Consider the following 16,716-nt stretch of genomic DNA (forward strand, 5'->3'; position numbering starts at 1 on the left):
CCAAATGGCAGGAAAACTTACGCCCACTCTATCGCCGACGTATCAAGAATAAGTGAATGGGCACACAATTGAATATATGCGCACTGTATACGCACAATAAATGACGGACTACGACTATGGCGCACGAATGGTCGAAGCTGAATGTTTCGTGACGGTCCACAAGAGTAAGCGAGTTACTAGCTGTAATATATATTTTCTACAAGGTATTACAATGTACAAAACAGCTACGTTTCAAGCCTTGTGCGCAGCAAGAACAAATCTATCGGAACTGAGCACAACCGCGAGCGATTAGGCAGAAAATAATCAGATATTGGCCGCACGAGCAACTTCACTGAGTCAGAAACTGACAAGCCACTGTTTTAAAATATTTGCCGATTAAAGAACAAAGAGCAAAACACACTAATCCTGACTCAATTCATGAGCGGAATCTTTGGATACCTTGGAATACATATTTAGCCCCGCTTTTAGAACAAGCACTATATACGCTGCTTGCACCGTTTAGACATAGCTTAATCAGCTCCGAAAGCGCTTTTGCATGTTTTCTGAAGCTGTGATCAAAGCTTCGTGTCGTCCACCTAGTCACCGTCTACAATATCTCCGAAAACAGATGTTTTCCAAGCCGCGCCGGCGTCATACACTTCCATTGTAAACAAGGAGGCAACGGAGCCAGTTGAGGCAAGCAATGGACGCGTCACCACGTGATCAAACATGGCAGCGCCCACGGGATCGCCGCGAAAAGGGTCAATACCGCTTTGGAGCCTGCGCTGCGCTATGACTACCGAAACACTCCGTGTCGGCGCTCGTTAGTGTCATGATTCAGTACTTCGCCTCACCGCTCGTAGATGGCGGCGCCATCCCTGTTAACGTAAAGCCTTGATCAAGGGGCTTTATGTCAACGCGAAATAGAGTCCTCCACCAAGGCGTGCCTCATAATAAGATCGTGGTTTTGGCACGTAAAACCCCATAATTTTTTTTAAATCCCTGTCAACAAACTATATTTTACTCGTTGGCGCCGAACGTCGCATCCGTTGCATCCGTAACGGAAGTTCATCGCGGACCCCGGCATTAAACACTTTCGTGTTTAAATAAAAGCGACACAAATGACACTGTATTATCATGAACATTAATACTGACGGGTACTGATTAATAGTGTGCTAGTAATCACTGACTGTGTTAATAATAGTGTGCCCGCACTGTCATAAACAATATTCAGTAATGAATTAAACTTGATCTTGAAACACATTTCACGACAGCGGCGAGTACAATCCTCAATCGTTAAATTTCAGCTGACGGGCCCGCCTGTTATATACACATTCATCACCGTTAAATACAGAGTAATCACTACAAGGTAAATGTTGACATCTACCCGACATGTAGCACGAAACTACAAAGGAAACCCGCACGGGCTTCTCAGAAAGAAAACCTCGCAGTTGAAGAAACATTCGTCCTGGTCCGCGATGACGGGATGTCCGGGAGGACGAATTTTTGTCTCGATGAATGACCCTCCAGGGAACATTAAGTCTTCAAAGCTCGCACGTGTGAGACCTCTTTTCTGCAGGTTGAGATGCAACGCGTTTCTTTCGCTACAGAACTAGGGACAATTTTTGTGAAATCTTGGAAACTGTACAGGCGCATAGTGCTCCGAATGACAACTTTATAACAATGACAATCCGGTCGAAATTCACGCAGGGAAAAAGTCAAATAACCGGTGGCACCATGCATAGTCAATGTTTATGCGGTGATTCTAGGATATGAAATAAATCGTTGACTTTGTGGCGTCATCGTCGTCCTGACTACATGACTTGCGAGAAGCTTATTTGTGCTAAGTGTGCAGCATCAAAGAACGCATCACAAAATATGTGTGCTGAACATTCAATTCCCGGATGTAGAGACATGGAAGACCCGCTCTCTTAGCGGTTGCGAGCTAGAAAGTAGTGTGGTATCTACGAAAGAATATTGTTTATGCGAAATAAAGATAAACACAGAGGTAATGCCCAGCTATTGTACCGAGGAAACAGACTCTAACACCACTACGGACATGGCTGGATGGCACCTCCTATGCCACCCTCCTCCTTCGCATCTGGGAGGCCGCTTTGGACTGCCTGCTGTGAATGAGGAGCATACGGATATTTTCAGGCCAACGCCTTAAGGCCATGCCCTCAGTAAATACGTTTTTACCACTACGTACTGCATAGCTGGCGTCTTACAGATGAGCGTTACTATTTATTATTGCTGAGAACAAGTCACAAGCCATGCGCACAGGTTGAACTTCAGAATCCCGGGAATAATGAAGTATTTTCGCGCACCGCATATCGATTGCTTAAAAAGTAGTAGTTAACAAAATTTTCGAGACGTTTCCCAAAGTTCAGTTACAACGCTCCCAGCTTGTCACGAGAGTGAGCTTCAAGTAACCAAACAGGCAGTAGCGCACCCAGGATCTCTGCCAGGGGGGGTTGACAGTTTGCCAATACCATCTAAACAGCACCAATTTCGATTTCTTCACGGGAAATTGTAAAAAAAAATGCGCTTTTTGCGAGTGTGCAGACGATTGCGCGTCTTACATCTTAGTTGCAGCACTCAAATGCGTAAGGAAAGAAAAGGGGTTAAACAAAAGGGGGGGGGGTTAAGTCGGCCTCAGGGGGGAAGTTACAACCCCCGAATCCCCCCCCCCGTTGGTGCGCCACTGCAAACAGGTGTTCGAAAATTGCCGTTCTCATGACAGAGTCGCGAAATAGTGTGCTGGAAGTATGCGAGTAGATAAAGCTTCTCATGCGTTCAAAGTTCGGGCTTGAGCGCTCTTAATGTAGGTGATTTGGACAACCGCAGATGAAACTATCTGACAAAAGTAAGTTCGCTATTTGTACTCCGGCGCGCGTTGATTGTAGCCTTTTTTGTTTGTGTGTGCGTCTGTGGGATTGCAGCTTAGACATATGTGTGTGTCAACAGCCGGCACGAAAGCCGGCTGTTGCTTATACATATAGTTGAACACGACTTCCTCCCAGAGTCTTTCGACGGAATAGTGAAGCCGTACATGAGCGTTGTGATGTCTGTAGCCTCCCAGCAGGGCTAAAATACACTTTGCTAGTAGCCTTGACGAAGTATAACAAAAGAAAAATTAATGCTACGTTAACAATAATGTCATGTGGTATCGCAACGTTACGCCGCAAGATTCCCGTATTCTTTTTTTCTGTGCGGAGGGGGAGCGAAGGCTGATGCAATGCTCAACTTGACGAAAGCATAACTTTGCCTGAATATATTTGTTTGGTGAGGCATAAAATAAACAATACATGAGACCTTTAGACTCCGATTCGGAGTACTGGCGGCAGCTTCGGGGCCATATGATGCTAAGTGCTTTAGAAGCAAACTGCACTGATTGCGTTGCTTGCGGCGTTCACAGTGGGCACAGCCATTCTTTTCCTACTATCCGCTGCTATCTGTAGGCTCTCTGCACTGAAGTTAATTGTCAGCTGTAAAGATCCTTAAACAATGGCTACATCCATACGAGCTCAGGAAGAGATACATACATGAGCTATGGTAGGGGCTAGTTGGTTGCATTTCACAGCAGTGCACTGCAATCACTCAACAAGGAATGTATACACTGCGACAGTTCCAGAATCCCACAGACTGAAGTGACGTACTCATCAGAGTCTCTATGTGCGACTTCGAATGAACGCAGCGTATCCTTTTCTTTTTTTTTTTTTTTCATTCCTTTGCCCTTAACATCTGGCATTGCCATCTGCGTGACGTCCCTGTGTTTTACATATATACATCTTACATGCAGTTTTATTTCGGCAGCTCAGTAGGTGTTGGATTTACCCTGCCTGTCTAAGCGCAAGTCGCTTATGGGCGTTTTACGGCAGACCTGCGGCGCTAGCTCGCTCCTTACCAGACGTGTTGGAGTACAAAAGCAGCAACAAATAGTAACAACTTCGCAGAATGCACTACATAAGAAATATTTTATTGGGTTAAATAGGCCTCCACTTTTCTTCCTTTCTCTCTTCCAAAGCGCTGCAGTGTTCGAATCAAGTTAAGTTTCTTTATTGTTATTTGCGCAACATTAAAAAAAGCAACCTATCCTTTATTTCAGGTAAGGGCCGCCAACAAAGGAACGTCCTATTCGCCCTACTCCGCCGAGCTCGTGACAAAGACTAAGGACTCAGGTAACTGAAATAACATGCACTACGTGTAGAAATTTCTCTTCGTTCTCTTTTAAATTCATTTGGAAATTAAGTGACCAAGTCAACTTGAGGCAGTCATGCATTTAGTTTCGTTTTACATTCAAGTGTCTATCAAACCATATAGCAGTACTCGAATTACGACTTAAAACTGGTGAGCTCTCAAGGCACCTACAATTTAAAGGCATTTTCAGGCAGGAACATGTTTTGGGACTAGCGTTAACAAAAGTGAACCACCGTGGCATCCCAGTGGCTGTGGCGTTGAGCTGCTGAGCTCAGGATCGCGGGTTCAGTCCCAACTTAAAGGCGGCCGCGTTTCGATCGGGGCGAAAAGCAACAACACCCGTGTACTTAGATTTAGGCATACGTTAAAGAACCGAAGGCGGCCAAATTAATCCGGAGCTTCCCGCTACGGCGTGCCTCATAATCAGATCTTCGTTGTGGCAAGTAAAACCCCAGAATTCGGTTAAATAATTTCCCCCAAATGTGCAACAAAATGCATTGCTATATCGGTAACATTTGTTTTGTACCACTTGTAAAGGAAGTTTGGTAAAAAGCTAATTGTAATCAATAGAATTGCAATTCGCCGCAACTATGACAACGCCTATCTCAAAACCGGTTGAGAGGTACGTCCTATGCGAACATAAAAACTTATCACATTCAAATAGTCAATTGCAATATGTGCACTGCAACGATTAGCTCTAAACTAAATTAACAACTGTTGCCTAGTAAATTAGGCATTTCAATTTTTCGTGCAAGAAATGACCACCTCTTCGAATAATCCATCTCAAGGAGTGAAATTTTGCTATCTGTGTAAGGTCATTTTTAAAGGCACTGCTCAGATCAAAACGAAAATGACTCAATAAAGGAGCCCGGGTGCCGCATGACGTGTTTCTCGGCGTTCGCATGCACCGGCGCGCCGTGCATTTCTGAGGCAACGCGTAGGCTTCGCGGCGGCACCGCTAGATGGCGCCTAGTGTTCTTAGGGAAGCTTGAAAGAGGATTGCCGCTGCAATACAGGCCTCATACATGACTCGTTTTGACGGTGGCAATACGTTGTGCCGGTATATATATTCAATGCTCAACGCAATACCGTTGAAAGTCGTGGTGTTTTGTTTTCTCGTTCCAGTCCTGTCCCGCATGTCACTTTGCGCCACAGTGTTAGTTATGATGTAGACTCCGACGAATGTTTTCTAGACTGCACTATGTACGGGATCGACCCACGAAAGAGGTTAGATGCTAGAAACAGACATACCCGATAGAGAAATGCGGCGGTAAAACGCCAAGGCAGACAGTGTCTTCAAAATCAGTAGCTGTGGCAACACTGCCTCAAGGATTACAATTTGCTATGAAATTTTAGACCAAGGAACGAAGGGTACATTGGATGACGCTGCATTAGTTTCTACGTTTGCGGAGCGCAGGGCCTCCCCGGGACCTCCACATTACAGAGCGAACGGAGCACAGTCTGAAGATCCTGTGGTATGCGGCCGACGGCAAGGAATGAAGAGTCCAGAACGTACACGGTAGCAGATGCCTTTCAATCTTTCTCGTTTACGTTGAAGATTCTGACCAGCGTAAAAATACTGCAACAGGCACGGACACAAAACAGACAACGTGATTGTAGGGTCGCCATTTGGGCCAGTTGGTCATAAATTGCTTTCGATAACGCGCTGTTGGGCTCAGGGATAAAATTTAAACAGGATGGAAACACACGCGACAAATAGTGCTCTGTGTGGTTTATGTTTCCATCCAGTTTCAAACTTGTCCCTGTGCGTACCAGCGCGTTATTCAAAACAACGTGTTTGTATCTGTTACAAGGTATTGCTCTACCATAATCCCAAGTTAAATGCCCAACTGTCTGTCACTCTCGAGTTTGAAGATCACACAATAAAAGTGAATGCGATAATTATTATGACGTCGTTCTTACTTATGTTCGATAAGCTGTATTTCGTTCGTTCGATAAACGAAGGAACTTCTGCTTGCCGAGTCCGACCATCGCCCACCGACCAAGCTCAGAAACGGGCGAAAACGAGAAAGAAAGACAGAAAACTTACACCAAAAATACCGCCGAATTTACGGCCTAAGTGTAAATCATACGTATTCTATGTAAAATGGGCTGGGTAGTGTCGTGGTGAGATGTTCTATATCGCTTCTCGTATACGGCTCTGAAGCAAGCGTGTCGAAACACTTGAAGCTAGCTGCTCGCACGAGGGAAATAAAGAAAGAAGATTCGTGGGGCCGCAGCATTCACAGGGGGACGGATTACCGGCGAATCTGTTTAGGCTGCATACATGGGCGGCATACATTATGAAATCATACATTTTCTTTTCATACAGCACCACAGTACGCCGACACAAGCGCCGCCGCGGTCACCGCAGCTCCCATGCATCTGCCGCTACCGCTGCTGCAGCCGCGCCGGCACCTTCGACGCGTGTGACGTTATAACCACAAAAAACACAGAGAGAAGTGGTTCTGTATGAGGAAGGAAAGGTTGGCGCTATCTTCTGCAGCCCTTGAGGGAGCGCGGCTCAGCGCGAATAAAAAAAAAAAAGCGCAGGCCACGTGCACAGGCGCTATCGCCACACTCCTTGGCCCTCTCCCCTACCCGTCTCCATTCCGGCAGCGCCAGCACCTCCGACACGCTTGACGTTATAACCACTGTTACAGTGCTGCAGCGCGGTCGCCACGTTCTTTCCCCCTCTCCTCTCTCCTCACGGACGCGCGTAACGCTATAACCATAGAAAAGCAGGCCACGTGCACAATCCTGTCCAATCGTATATATCGTCTCCATTCCTGGCCACGCCCGTGACACGGACCTAAGCTATACCTAAGCCGTCTAGGGTACCCTCCCCCTCCCCCCCCCTACCCTGGAACGCATGCGGGGGATGCATACGGGGGCTAGAGGTAAACAGCTTCGCTATAATATCTTTTTACAGTGAAGTTGTTTACCTCTATAACCCCCGTAAGCGTATCGCGCTTGCGTTCCAAGGGGGGTACCCTGGCCGGCTTACGTGCGTATCATGGCGCGTGGCCAGGAATGGAGACGGGTAGGGGAGAGGGGCAAAGAGTGTGGCGACAGTGCCTATGCACGTGGCCTGCGCTTCTGTGGTTATAGCGTCCCGCGCGTCAGAGGTGCCAGCGCGGCTGCAGCAGCGATTGTGGCAGATACATAGGAGGTGCGGTGACCGCGGTGATGCTTGTGTCCGCGTAGCGTGGTGCGGTATGAAAAAAAATTATGATTTCATAATGTATGCGGCCCCTGTATGCAGTCTAAACAGCTTCGCTGGTAATCCGTCCCCATGTGAATGTTGCGGCCCCACGACTTTTTTTTTTTTTTTTTTTGTACTGCTTGGGTAAAGCTAGCTGAGAAATCCTCTATAGCACCGGAGCTTCGATATCTCACATGAGACGCGTTTTGTTGCGAACACAGCAAATATACGCTCTTCTATTGCAGTGCAAGGGTGTTTTACAGCCTTCAGTCGGAAATTCGAAAGCGTATGAGCAATTGAATAAAATATTTAGCTCATGTTTGCAGCGCACGACGCCGCGAAAGGAGGCCCGGCAAAATTGTCTGTTTCAAACGAGTACGCTTCTTGAGAAACTTGTCCAGATGGACATCTAAGGTGCAAAAACAAGCCAGCGTGGCATCATTGAATTGTTGGGGCACAGTGAGTTCACTCTTCATTAATTGCTGGACAATGAAGGCTACTACTGCATTTTCTGCATTTTAGAGTCCGGCACAGTACATGCGCGCGACGATCGCCGAGCCGCATAGACCACGCAACTTAAAGCTGCTTCGCAACTACGTCTCGGGGAAGATGGTAGGCTCGACCAGTGTCGCCAGATCACTGTGCATTTTTAATACCCCATACTGACAGCAGTGCATGCTGTCACGCTCACAGCTAAATACTATCGGCTTTTGTTTTTTGTGTTTCTGTGTGTGTGCGTCATGGAATGCTCGTAAGCATTCATGTTGCAGTACAAGCGCATTAGCTGCGCTGTTTTCTGTTTGAATGTATTGGCGCGTAATCACAAAAAAAAATCCTAGGACACCTAAGCACTTATGAGTTTTGAATGCGAAAGCATTAATGTCCAATCGAACGCCGCTGAGCGGTCCTTCGAGTTTTGCGCTGCAAGTAATGCACCATGCCGTACGGGCTGCCCGATCCAGCAAGGAGCAGCAACCTGCGGTGCCAACGCCGCATGCCACCGACGTCCTGCGCGACGAGAGACCGAGGAAGTAGCAACGGCCACCAAGGCCGCAGGCGCGCGCAGCAGCTAAGACGGCACCCGTACGTCGTGGCGTCGCAGCCAATGGGAATTTAGGTGCCCTTTCGCTGTTACAGACGCCGGCGTTTTCGTTCAACGGGCCATTTGATGCTTTCGAATCGATAAGTACCGTGACATTCTCAGCCGTAGTGGGAGCGTGCTCCCTGGTAAGAAAAATCTGCGAGCAGTGCGGGTGTCGCCATTAGGGCCTCCTGACACCAAAGATACAAAAAAAAGATGTTTATTACGTTACATTCTTAAAAGACAGGTTAAGGTTGTTTTCCAACGGTGCGTCATTTGGCGCAGGTTAGCCATTTTCTGTCGTCTGTGGCAACACAATAACGCGATGTTGCACGCATGACCCTTTTGTTTATCAGTGCACGCACGATGCGTGAAATTGAGTGAACCCATGAATATTTAACGCAGGTCAATTCCTCGCTAATTCACACGTTCAACGAGACTTTGGCAGAAATCTCGCCACCACAGTCGTCTGTACTCAACGGTTCCAAAGAGAGGGAACTCCATCTTTCCGGACTTCACCCCGGATCAACGTATCTCGTTTGCGTGCAAGAAAACACAGCAGTCGGCTCCGGTGAAGCGGTCTGCGCGAACTTCAGCACCAGACCTTCCAGTGAGTGCTCGAGTCAACTGCCTGACCGATCTGAAGTGGGACACAATGAAGACGTGTGCAGTAAAATTGCAAGAGTGACAAATAACTTCACATGTTTAATGAATATTGTATTTAAAGGGTATGATTATAATAAAATATAAACAGCAAATATAATTTAAGCCTTATTCCTAAATTACCCTTCCACAAAACCACGGGAACTTGATTTAGAGAGCCAGGACTAATCGTAAGACGAAGCTGGCTTTGACGTCCCGAATGCCGATGGCGTTTAGTCAGGTCTGGTCAACTTTATTATCGGTCCAGATCCAGCTACACTGTACTGTAAAGAATCCGGAGTCGTAACGTAGCGAATTAAAAAAATTACGTGGCCACGGTGGTCCGAACGCGAAAGGTACCTTAAAATTTATGACGTCACGCTGACGTACCAGCACTGGGATGAGGACGCTCAGCTGAAAAAAGAATGAAAACTTGATCTTTGTTTTTGTTCTTTCTTTAATAATAAGCCTATCATGGCTAAATAAACTAGTCCTTTGAAAGAATACTTTATTAGTGTAAATTGATTCAGTGTTTCGCTCTGATGTCCGTCTACATAAGGGCAGTAAATCAACCTAGTTCGGAACTCTCATAGAAATATTGTGTGGGCCTAATTCCTAACACAACACTTCGAGAGTGGAGTGGAGGGCTCCGGAATAATTCTGACCGCGCGATGACTTTGAATAGGGCACCCTGAGCACCGATACGCGACAACTACAGCAAGTTATCTTTTCGGCCACTTTCGTTTTAGTTTACCTCATTATTTCTACATTTCAATAAACATATCCAATTAACTTTGCTGGCTTCGTTGCCTGCTATGTTTTATGATTGTGACCAACAAAAGAAATTAGTTCCTCGGTTGTCCCTACTCTTCTTGCTCAATATCGAGTTGGGTAATTAAAAAAAAACTTCATTTGTTTAACATTTAAATAACTATAAAATAAATCAGCTGTTCAAACCAGACAGTGATAAGATTAGACTGCAGTCGCTACCTCACACACTCTTTTGCGTTTATGCGACGCGCGTACCATGGCAGGACCTCGACGTCACATTTTAATAAGTACTTTATCAAGTCTGCTTTCGAGTCTTATCGAAGTGTTCGCTGGATCAAAACGCGATTTCATGCTACTAGAGCAATCATAAATCAGCGATGCCTTATTCAGATTCTGGGCTGTTCCCACTATGACACGTTTCATATCCACGGTCAAGCGCCGGGTTGTTAATGCATAGATAGATAGATAGATAGATAGATAGATAGATAGATAGATAGATAGATAGATAGATAGATAGATAGATAGATAGATAGATAGATAGATAGATAGATAGATAGATAGATAGATAGATAGATAGATAGATAGATAGATAGATAGATAGATAGATAGATAGATAGATAGATAGATAGATAGATAGATAGATAGATAGATAGATAGATAGATAGATAGATAGATAGATAGATAGATAGATAGATAGATAGATAGATAGATAGATAGATAGATAGATAGATAGATAGATAGATAGATAGATAGATAGATAGATAGATAGATAGATAGATAGATGCACTATTTTGTCGAGATATCTGCGCATGCCCGAATACATAATTTATTGCCGCTTCAGCATTTGTGCAATGAAACTTGAACCATGCAGCATTACAGCTGTCTCCTTTTTACGCAGTTCCTGTAATTAAGCGAGCACCCGGAGTGGACGCAGTGGACGGCAACACAGTCACTCTCAATCTGACTCCGGTCGACTTCCACAACGGGCCATTGACGTAAGTTTTCGCATGCTGAACTTTCCCAGAAGCCTTTGCGCACTCCACTCTCCTATGTCGTCGTTGTCGTCTTCCACCACTATTTAAGCAGAGAAAGGCAAAGGAAAGACAGTGAGGTTAACCAGAGATTGTCTCCTGTTAGCTACCCTGTACTGGGAAGGGGGAAAGGGATGCGATAGATGAGAGAAAAAGACTACGAAAATAAAATAAAAATAAAAACACACAATACAGAACTGTTTCTGCGGGCGCTGTCACCCAGCCTGTGAAGGCGTTGCATAGTGTTACACAGTGTCTACGTCCTACGAATGCATTCCATGTCACACAGTGTACACTTACAATTCGTCACGAAGCCCGGTGTTCTTTTAAATAATGCAACAATGCCTTCATAGCGCCTCGCGCTGATGTTCTTGTAAGCAGCCTCGCCTTGAATCAGAGGGGGCTGACATGCCCACTCCCACTCGTCGTGCTTAACATGTAGTTTCGTAATATTGCTAGCCCGCGGTTATCATAATCTTTTCAATGACGACCATGCTCGACTTTGTGAAAGTTCAGGATACGTATTCTGCGGCGGGAATAACCGATAGAGAGAAAACGGGGATAGCCGATATCCTAATTGACATTAAGAGAAAGAAATGGAACTGGGCAGGCCATCTAGCGCGTAGAGTGGATAACCTGTGGACCATTAGAGTTACAGAATGGGTGCCAAGAGAAGGGAAGCGCAGTCGAGGACGGCAGAATACTAGGTGGGGTGATGAAATTAGGAAATCTGCAGGTGGAAATAAGACAGGGGTAATTGGACATCGCAGGGAGAGGCCTTCGTCCTGCAGTGGACATAAAAATTGGCTGATTATGATGATGATGATGATGATGCTGATGATGTTGATGTTGATGATTCTGCGACGATCACTTTCGGCGGTAGTATCGCCTCGGCCGTCAGGCGCAAGCTGGTTGGCTGGGTGACCAAATTGAATGAGCTGACTGGCTGGTTGAGCACTACGTCACGCGAAAGGGATCGTCGCTGAATACGTCCCTAGATCCTGCTGCCGTGCGAAATACGAACCAGCCGTTGCAAATCAGCGCTGGCCAGAAGTCGCTACGGCAGTTACAGTGCATACTACGAAAATATAGCGACGCTGTCCGATAATGACGCCCCAAAAGTGACACGATCTCTTGAACTATGATAGGTGCGCACCTGTATCAACGCTGGATAATGTCCGGCGCGTCCGGCCACGCCCTGTCCGTAGCATTGCGCGTTCCAAAGAGCGCATCGCTCTTACGTTCTAGCACGCTGGTGTACAGCCAGGACGGACGCTAGGCACATGTGCCTTCAACATGAACGGTGGATTTTCTAACGCAAAATCGCAGAGTTTCCTTCTAAGAATTCTTGGTGATGTTGTTGGCACGGGAAGTTTTTGCGCTGATGGCAATCGCGGACGTTTCAACATGTGGCTTCTTTTTTTAGTTCTGTTCATTTACAATAGCGATGGCACAACAACGATATTTAGGACGACATTAATCATCGCAATAACAGCCATGTTAACCGGACGTCACTCTCCCCCTTTTGTTTCAACTAGACTCACACAGGATATATTGTTACGGCGCAACCGAGAGTGGCGCCAGTCAGAAGAAGATTTGGCGTGTAGAGGTGGACTCGATCTAGACAGCCATCTTCTTTATGTATCTTTGTTTCTCTTATAAATAGCGTAAATACATATTTATATGTGACTTCCTCATCGTAACAATATATTGCAACACAAGATTATTCCCATAATCAACACAATGATTATTCCCGCACATGTGCACCCGTCTGGTCGGGAATAATCATTGAATAAACAGGCGACGACGCCGACCACAAAAGAGAAAAACAATGTATTACCGTTTCGATTTTGACGTTTCGAAGATTGTGAACATGGCACCCGTTCTGGGTGCCGAAACGTTAATTCATTGTTTTTCTCTTTTGTGGTCGGCGTCATCGCCTTTTTATTCACCGAAAAGAGATGTTGCAAGGAAATTCACACGCAAACAGAAATACACACCACGAGCACTACCACCACCTCACGGACATTGCGCATTCGAGCAGAACAATTATGCAGTGAAAATGGGGGGAAAAAGAATAAACGAAACCGCTAGTGAAGTTGCCTCCGTTGAGAGCGCTGAAAGTCATCAGAAAAGTGCATACAAAATAACATGATAGTACGGTCTACTTGTTTGTTCATATTACAGGCTGTAACATATTAAATACACGGACACAGGTGAAGGCACAAGGTTGACAGCACGTTACTATGACAGCGCAACGGGCTGCTTTCCTTGTGCATTTCGCTGTTCTTTTTTGTATTTTTTTTGTGCATGTTGCTGTTTTTCTTGTGCATTTAGCGCTACACCCGCCTACAATATAATATACAAAAACTCTAATAATTGCGTGGAAATGTGAGGAGGGAAACCGCACATTCCTGCAGTTCAGGAAATTTTGTTCCAGAAAAACATTATTTCGATTCAAATTGTATGTTATTTCCCTTAGTTGCTAAGAAGATTACCGTGCTGAATGATGTGCTGCAGCGTCTACGTTAGACGATTTGCATGACTGAATGGCACATTCCTGTACACAGTGGCTGCCGTTACTAAGCATAATGCATAAAATGCCGAGTGATGTGCGTCTTTGAAGATATACCTAATTATTACGGTACGTAGAGCGGTGTCCTGGCAATTTATCAACGTCGAGACCGCCACACCTGTCATGAACAAATAAGGCTATATTTGTTTTAATTAAAGTCATAATGAAGTGCGTAACTGCATTGTACTTTCAGAGCCTACTACTTGCTGGTCGTGAAGAAAGTGCACGAAGTTGTGGCGCCCATAAGGCTTGTGAACTTCAGTTCCGCGGAAGACTTGCACCTCGGGTACTACGTGGGAGCCAGTTTCACAGCGGAGGAAGTTGGCGATGGGATACGGTTCGTCGTGGGTGCTGGAGACACCGTCGGTGGCTTCGCCAACCCTCCACTCGAAGCCGGTGCTCCGTACAGCTTCGGATGGGCGGCTGAGACAAATTTCTCGGGTGTAAGTAGTAAGAACTCGCAAGATAAACGTCGTGTATGCCTTCGTCCTGCAGTGGACATAAATATAGGCTAATAATGATGATGATGATGCAGTGGGAATGCACGGTTGTTCCGGAGACTGTAAAACTGAGGTGTATGTAAAAATCAGAGCACTAATTTTTTTTTCTACTTGCGATTCTAAACATTTATTGCGAAACTTTGCAACGTAGGTTCTCGCCATCGCTTTTTTAATTTTTTTATTTTTTTTGGGGGGGGGGGGGTATCGATCGGATATTATTTGATACAGCACCTGTGCGAATCCTCGACTAAATATGGATGTCCCTTTCTGAGTGAGCCATTGCGCTGACAACGTTGCGTTAAGCAAAGAGTGAGCTGGCCTGCACTATGAAGTACGGTACGAGAGAGCCGATTATACAAATCCTTGTGGTACGGCGCTCAGCGATGTAAACGCGATAATCAGACCGCATGGTGGTGGGCGCATTTCGTACCGACCACCGCTGGGGGGCCAGATGCAGTCACATTGCGTCCCAAGTGCTCTTGCTTTCATTGTATACCACAGTGCATCAGCTAGGCGTCCCCAGCGCCTACCGGTGGTACAAACAGCACCGGCAGCTATGCGCTCGGAGTATCGCGTTTAAATTGTCAGGCATTGTACAACACTGAGCGATTGAAGCGCGATACTCCAAGTGGATAGCTGCCGGTGCTGTTTGTGTAGGCGCTGGGGACGCCGAGCTGATGCATTGTGGTGCGAATTATTGATTACAGCGCTCTATCAATTCCAACAAAACTCGACTGGAAGACTTGACGACAGTAGTAGCAGGATTTGCTTCTTATTGTGGTATACAACGAATTACAGCACATGGTTACCAGGCGAAGGACAAAGAAAGTAATGTAGCTATCCTGTACAGTTGTTTTCATCTTAGTGTACGGCCTCAGCTCAAGATCTCGCTAATGATGTTCATTCGTGGAAGGTTTCCAATGCTCGAGCTTTCCAATAGGCTTCCGGCAATAAATATGTCAAATTATACTTTAGGCTGCGTTTACAGCAGCCCGATCAAGTGTTGATTTGGCTTGTCACGCACAAATCATTTTGTTGGAACAATGTAAACCCTAGGGGGTCGAGCAGAGCGAATGTCAAGGCAAGTTAGGTTACCCTGCCTGCTAGGAGCGGGTTGACTCGCCTTATCCGCTTGGCAAGACTCATATGAACGCGGTCGAGCTGAGATGAATCGGCTCGGCTTCTGACTCGACTCGCTCTTGCCGAGTTCATGTAAACCAGGCAGTAGTCTAAGGGTGAGAAATGTGCAGACGAACGTCCTAATACTCCGTGTAGTAATGGATATAAACGGCTAATCTAGCTCTTTCGCGCCTAAGTTGCAGTGGCTGATTGCTGATATTCACCATTAACGCAGACACAGCTCATCTTGGAAAATGAGAGCATTCCGACCAGCCGGGTTCGCAGCTGTTTTGCATGTCTGCTACATATGAATGCGCAGAGTGCATATTTTCAAAGCTTGCTGTGTTTAGACATTTAGAGCGCAGCTCCTAGGCACCCGTTGCTGCGGCGAGCGTCGGCGTAACCGAGCGAACGAGAGCAGCGAAGGATGAAAGAGCGAACGCAGAGCGCAGCTGGGGATGAAAGACGCGAGGAGGAAACCGGAGCAGGAGGAGGGTGTAGCGAAAGCGTGAGAAGAAAAGCGTAGTGCGGCGACGATGGCTCCGAGATGGCGCCGTCTGGGAGGTCTGTCGGCGGCGGCTGCTGTGAATCGCGTCCACGCGTCACCCACGCGATCAGCTCAAATTTCGCATTTCAGAGTATCGTAACCACCGGTGAATTTCTTTTTTTTAGAATCGAAAACCGGCAATGATGCAAGAGTCGACCTAGTTTATGTTCAAAAAGGTCTCAACTCATGATTTGTGCACCCTCGAATGGTGGTAGCCCTTACAGCTTCGAAAGAAAGCATTTGGAAAAAGCATAATCGTTGACACAGCATTTGTTTTCGTGAAAGATGTCTGGTGACGAATGGCTATTCTTTTCAGGAAACCTTGTATGGCTACCGGCTCACTGCGCCAATAATCGGCAAGTATATTCTCCCCTTTGCTTCTCTCGGGCAAAATCAACCAAATTGAAAGCTTGCCATTACGCTTCATCATGCTTCATGGCAGAGGTTAGAAAATATGAGACGAAAATGAGACTCGGAGTATTAGACCTATGCCAACCTTTAGGCTAGGGAATTCTTATTTCTCTAAACGTAGGATAGGGGATTTTTACCTATAGCAGATCCTTTCTCTTTCCCTCGTTTTTTCGAATGGACTTAAGTCGCCTCTTCTCCATGAAACGTGTCCGTGAAAACAATAACAACACAAAACTTAGGCGCAATCAAGACAACAAAGAGAACTCGATTTCCTTGCTGTAAACAGATGGTGACCGTGTACCCATGCGGTACCCTTACTTTAACTGATGCAAAAAGTTTTACGAATTTTCCGCGCTCTCTGGTCACGATAGCGCTTTCCAATAAAGAAGTACAGCCAAAAACTGTGGCTCCAATCCACGCTGTGATGGTGGTTGGACAGCGAAGCTGTAAACGACACCCACAACGATTACCCATTGTGATGTGTCTTGAATTCACACACGTGGCTCTACAAAGAGTGAAACCAGAGACAAGTGAAATGTACTTAACCACACCCTTTATTACTTCACAACGACATTATATTCACGCTGTTCTTCTGGCGTCTTTACTTTCCGTGGTCTATCCGTCGTAGCCTGGAATGAACTGAATGAGTTGCTAG

General features: G+C 46.0%; 1 protein-coding gene across 1 annotated transcript in view; it reads left to right on the plus strand.

Annotated features, from left to right (window-relative positions):
• The window catches only part of LOC119433111 (Down syndrome cell adhesion molecule-like protein 1 homolog), a 41,751-nt gene extending 25,698 nt beyond the window's left edge, over nt 1-16,053 (plus strand). The window contains exons 5-10 of the mRNA XM_037700254.2: nt 4,088-4,160; nt 5,597-5,698; nt 8,871-9,075; nt 10,777-10,873; nt 13,678-13,927; nt 15,967-16,053. Coding sequence (XP_037556182.1) covers nt 4,088-4,160; nt 5,597-5,679 — 156 coding nt within the window. The 3' untranslated portion in view covers nt 5,680-5,698; nt 8,871-9,075; nt 10,777-10,873; nt 13,678-13,927; nt 15,967-16,053. The remainder of the gene's footprint in view (nt 1-4,087; nt 4,161-5,596; nt 5,699-8,870; nt 9,076-10,776; nt 10,874-13,677; nt 13,928-15,966) is intronic.
• The last annotated feature ends 663 nt before the right edge of the window (nt 16,054-16,716 follow it).

This window comes from Dermacentor silvarum, chromosome 11, assembly GCF_013339745.2.
Source record: "Dermacentor silvarum isolate Dsil-2018 chromosome 11, BIME_Dsil_1.4, whole genome shotgun sequence".
NCBI lineage: Eukaryota > Metazoa > Arthropoda > Arachnida > Ixodida > Ixodidae > Dermacentor > Dermacentor silvarum.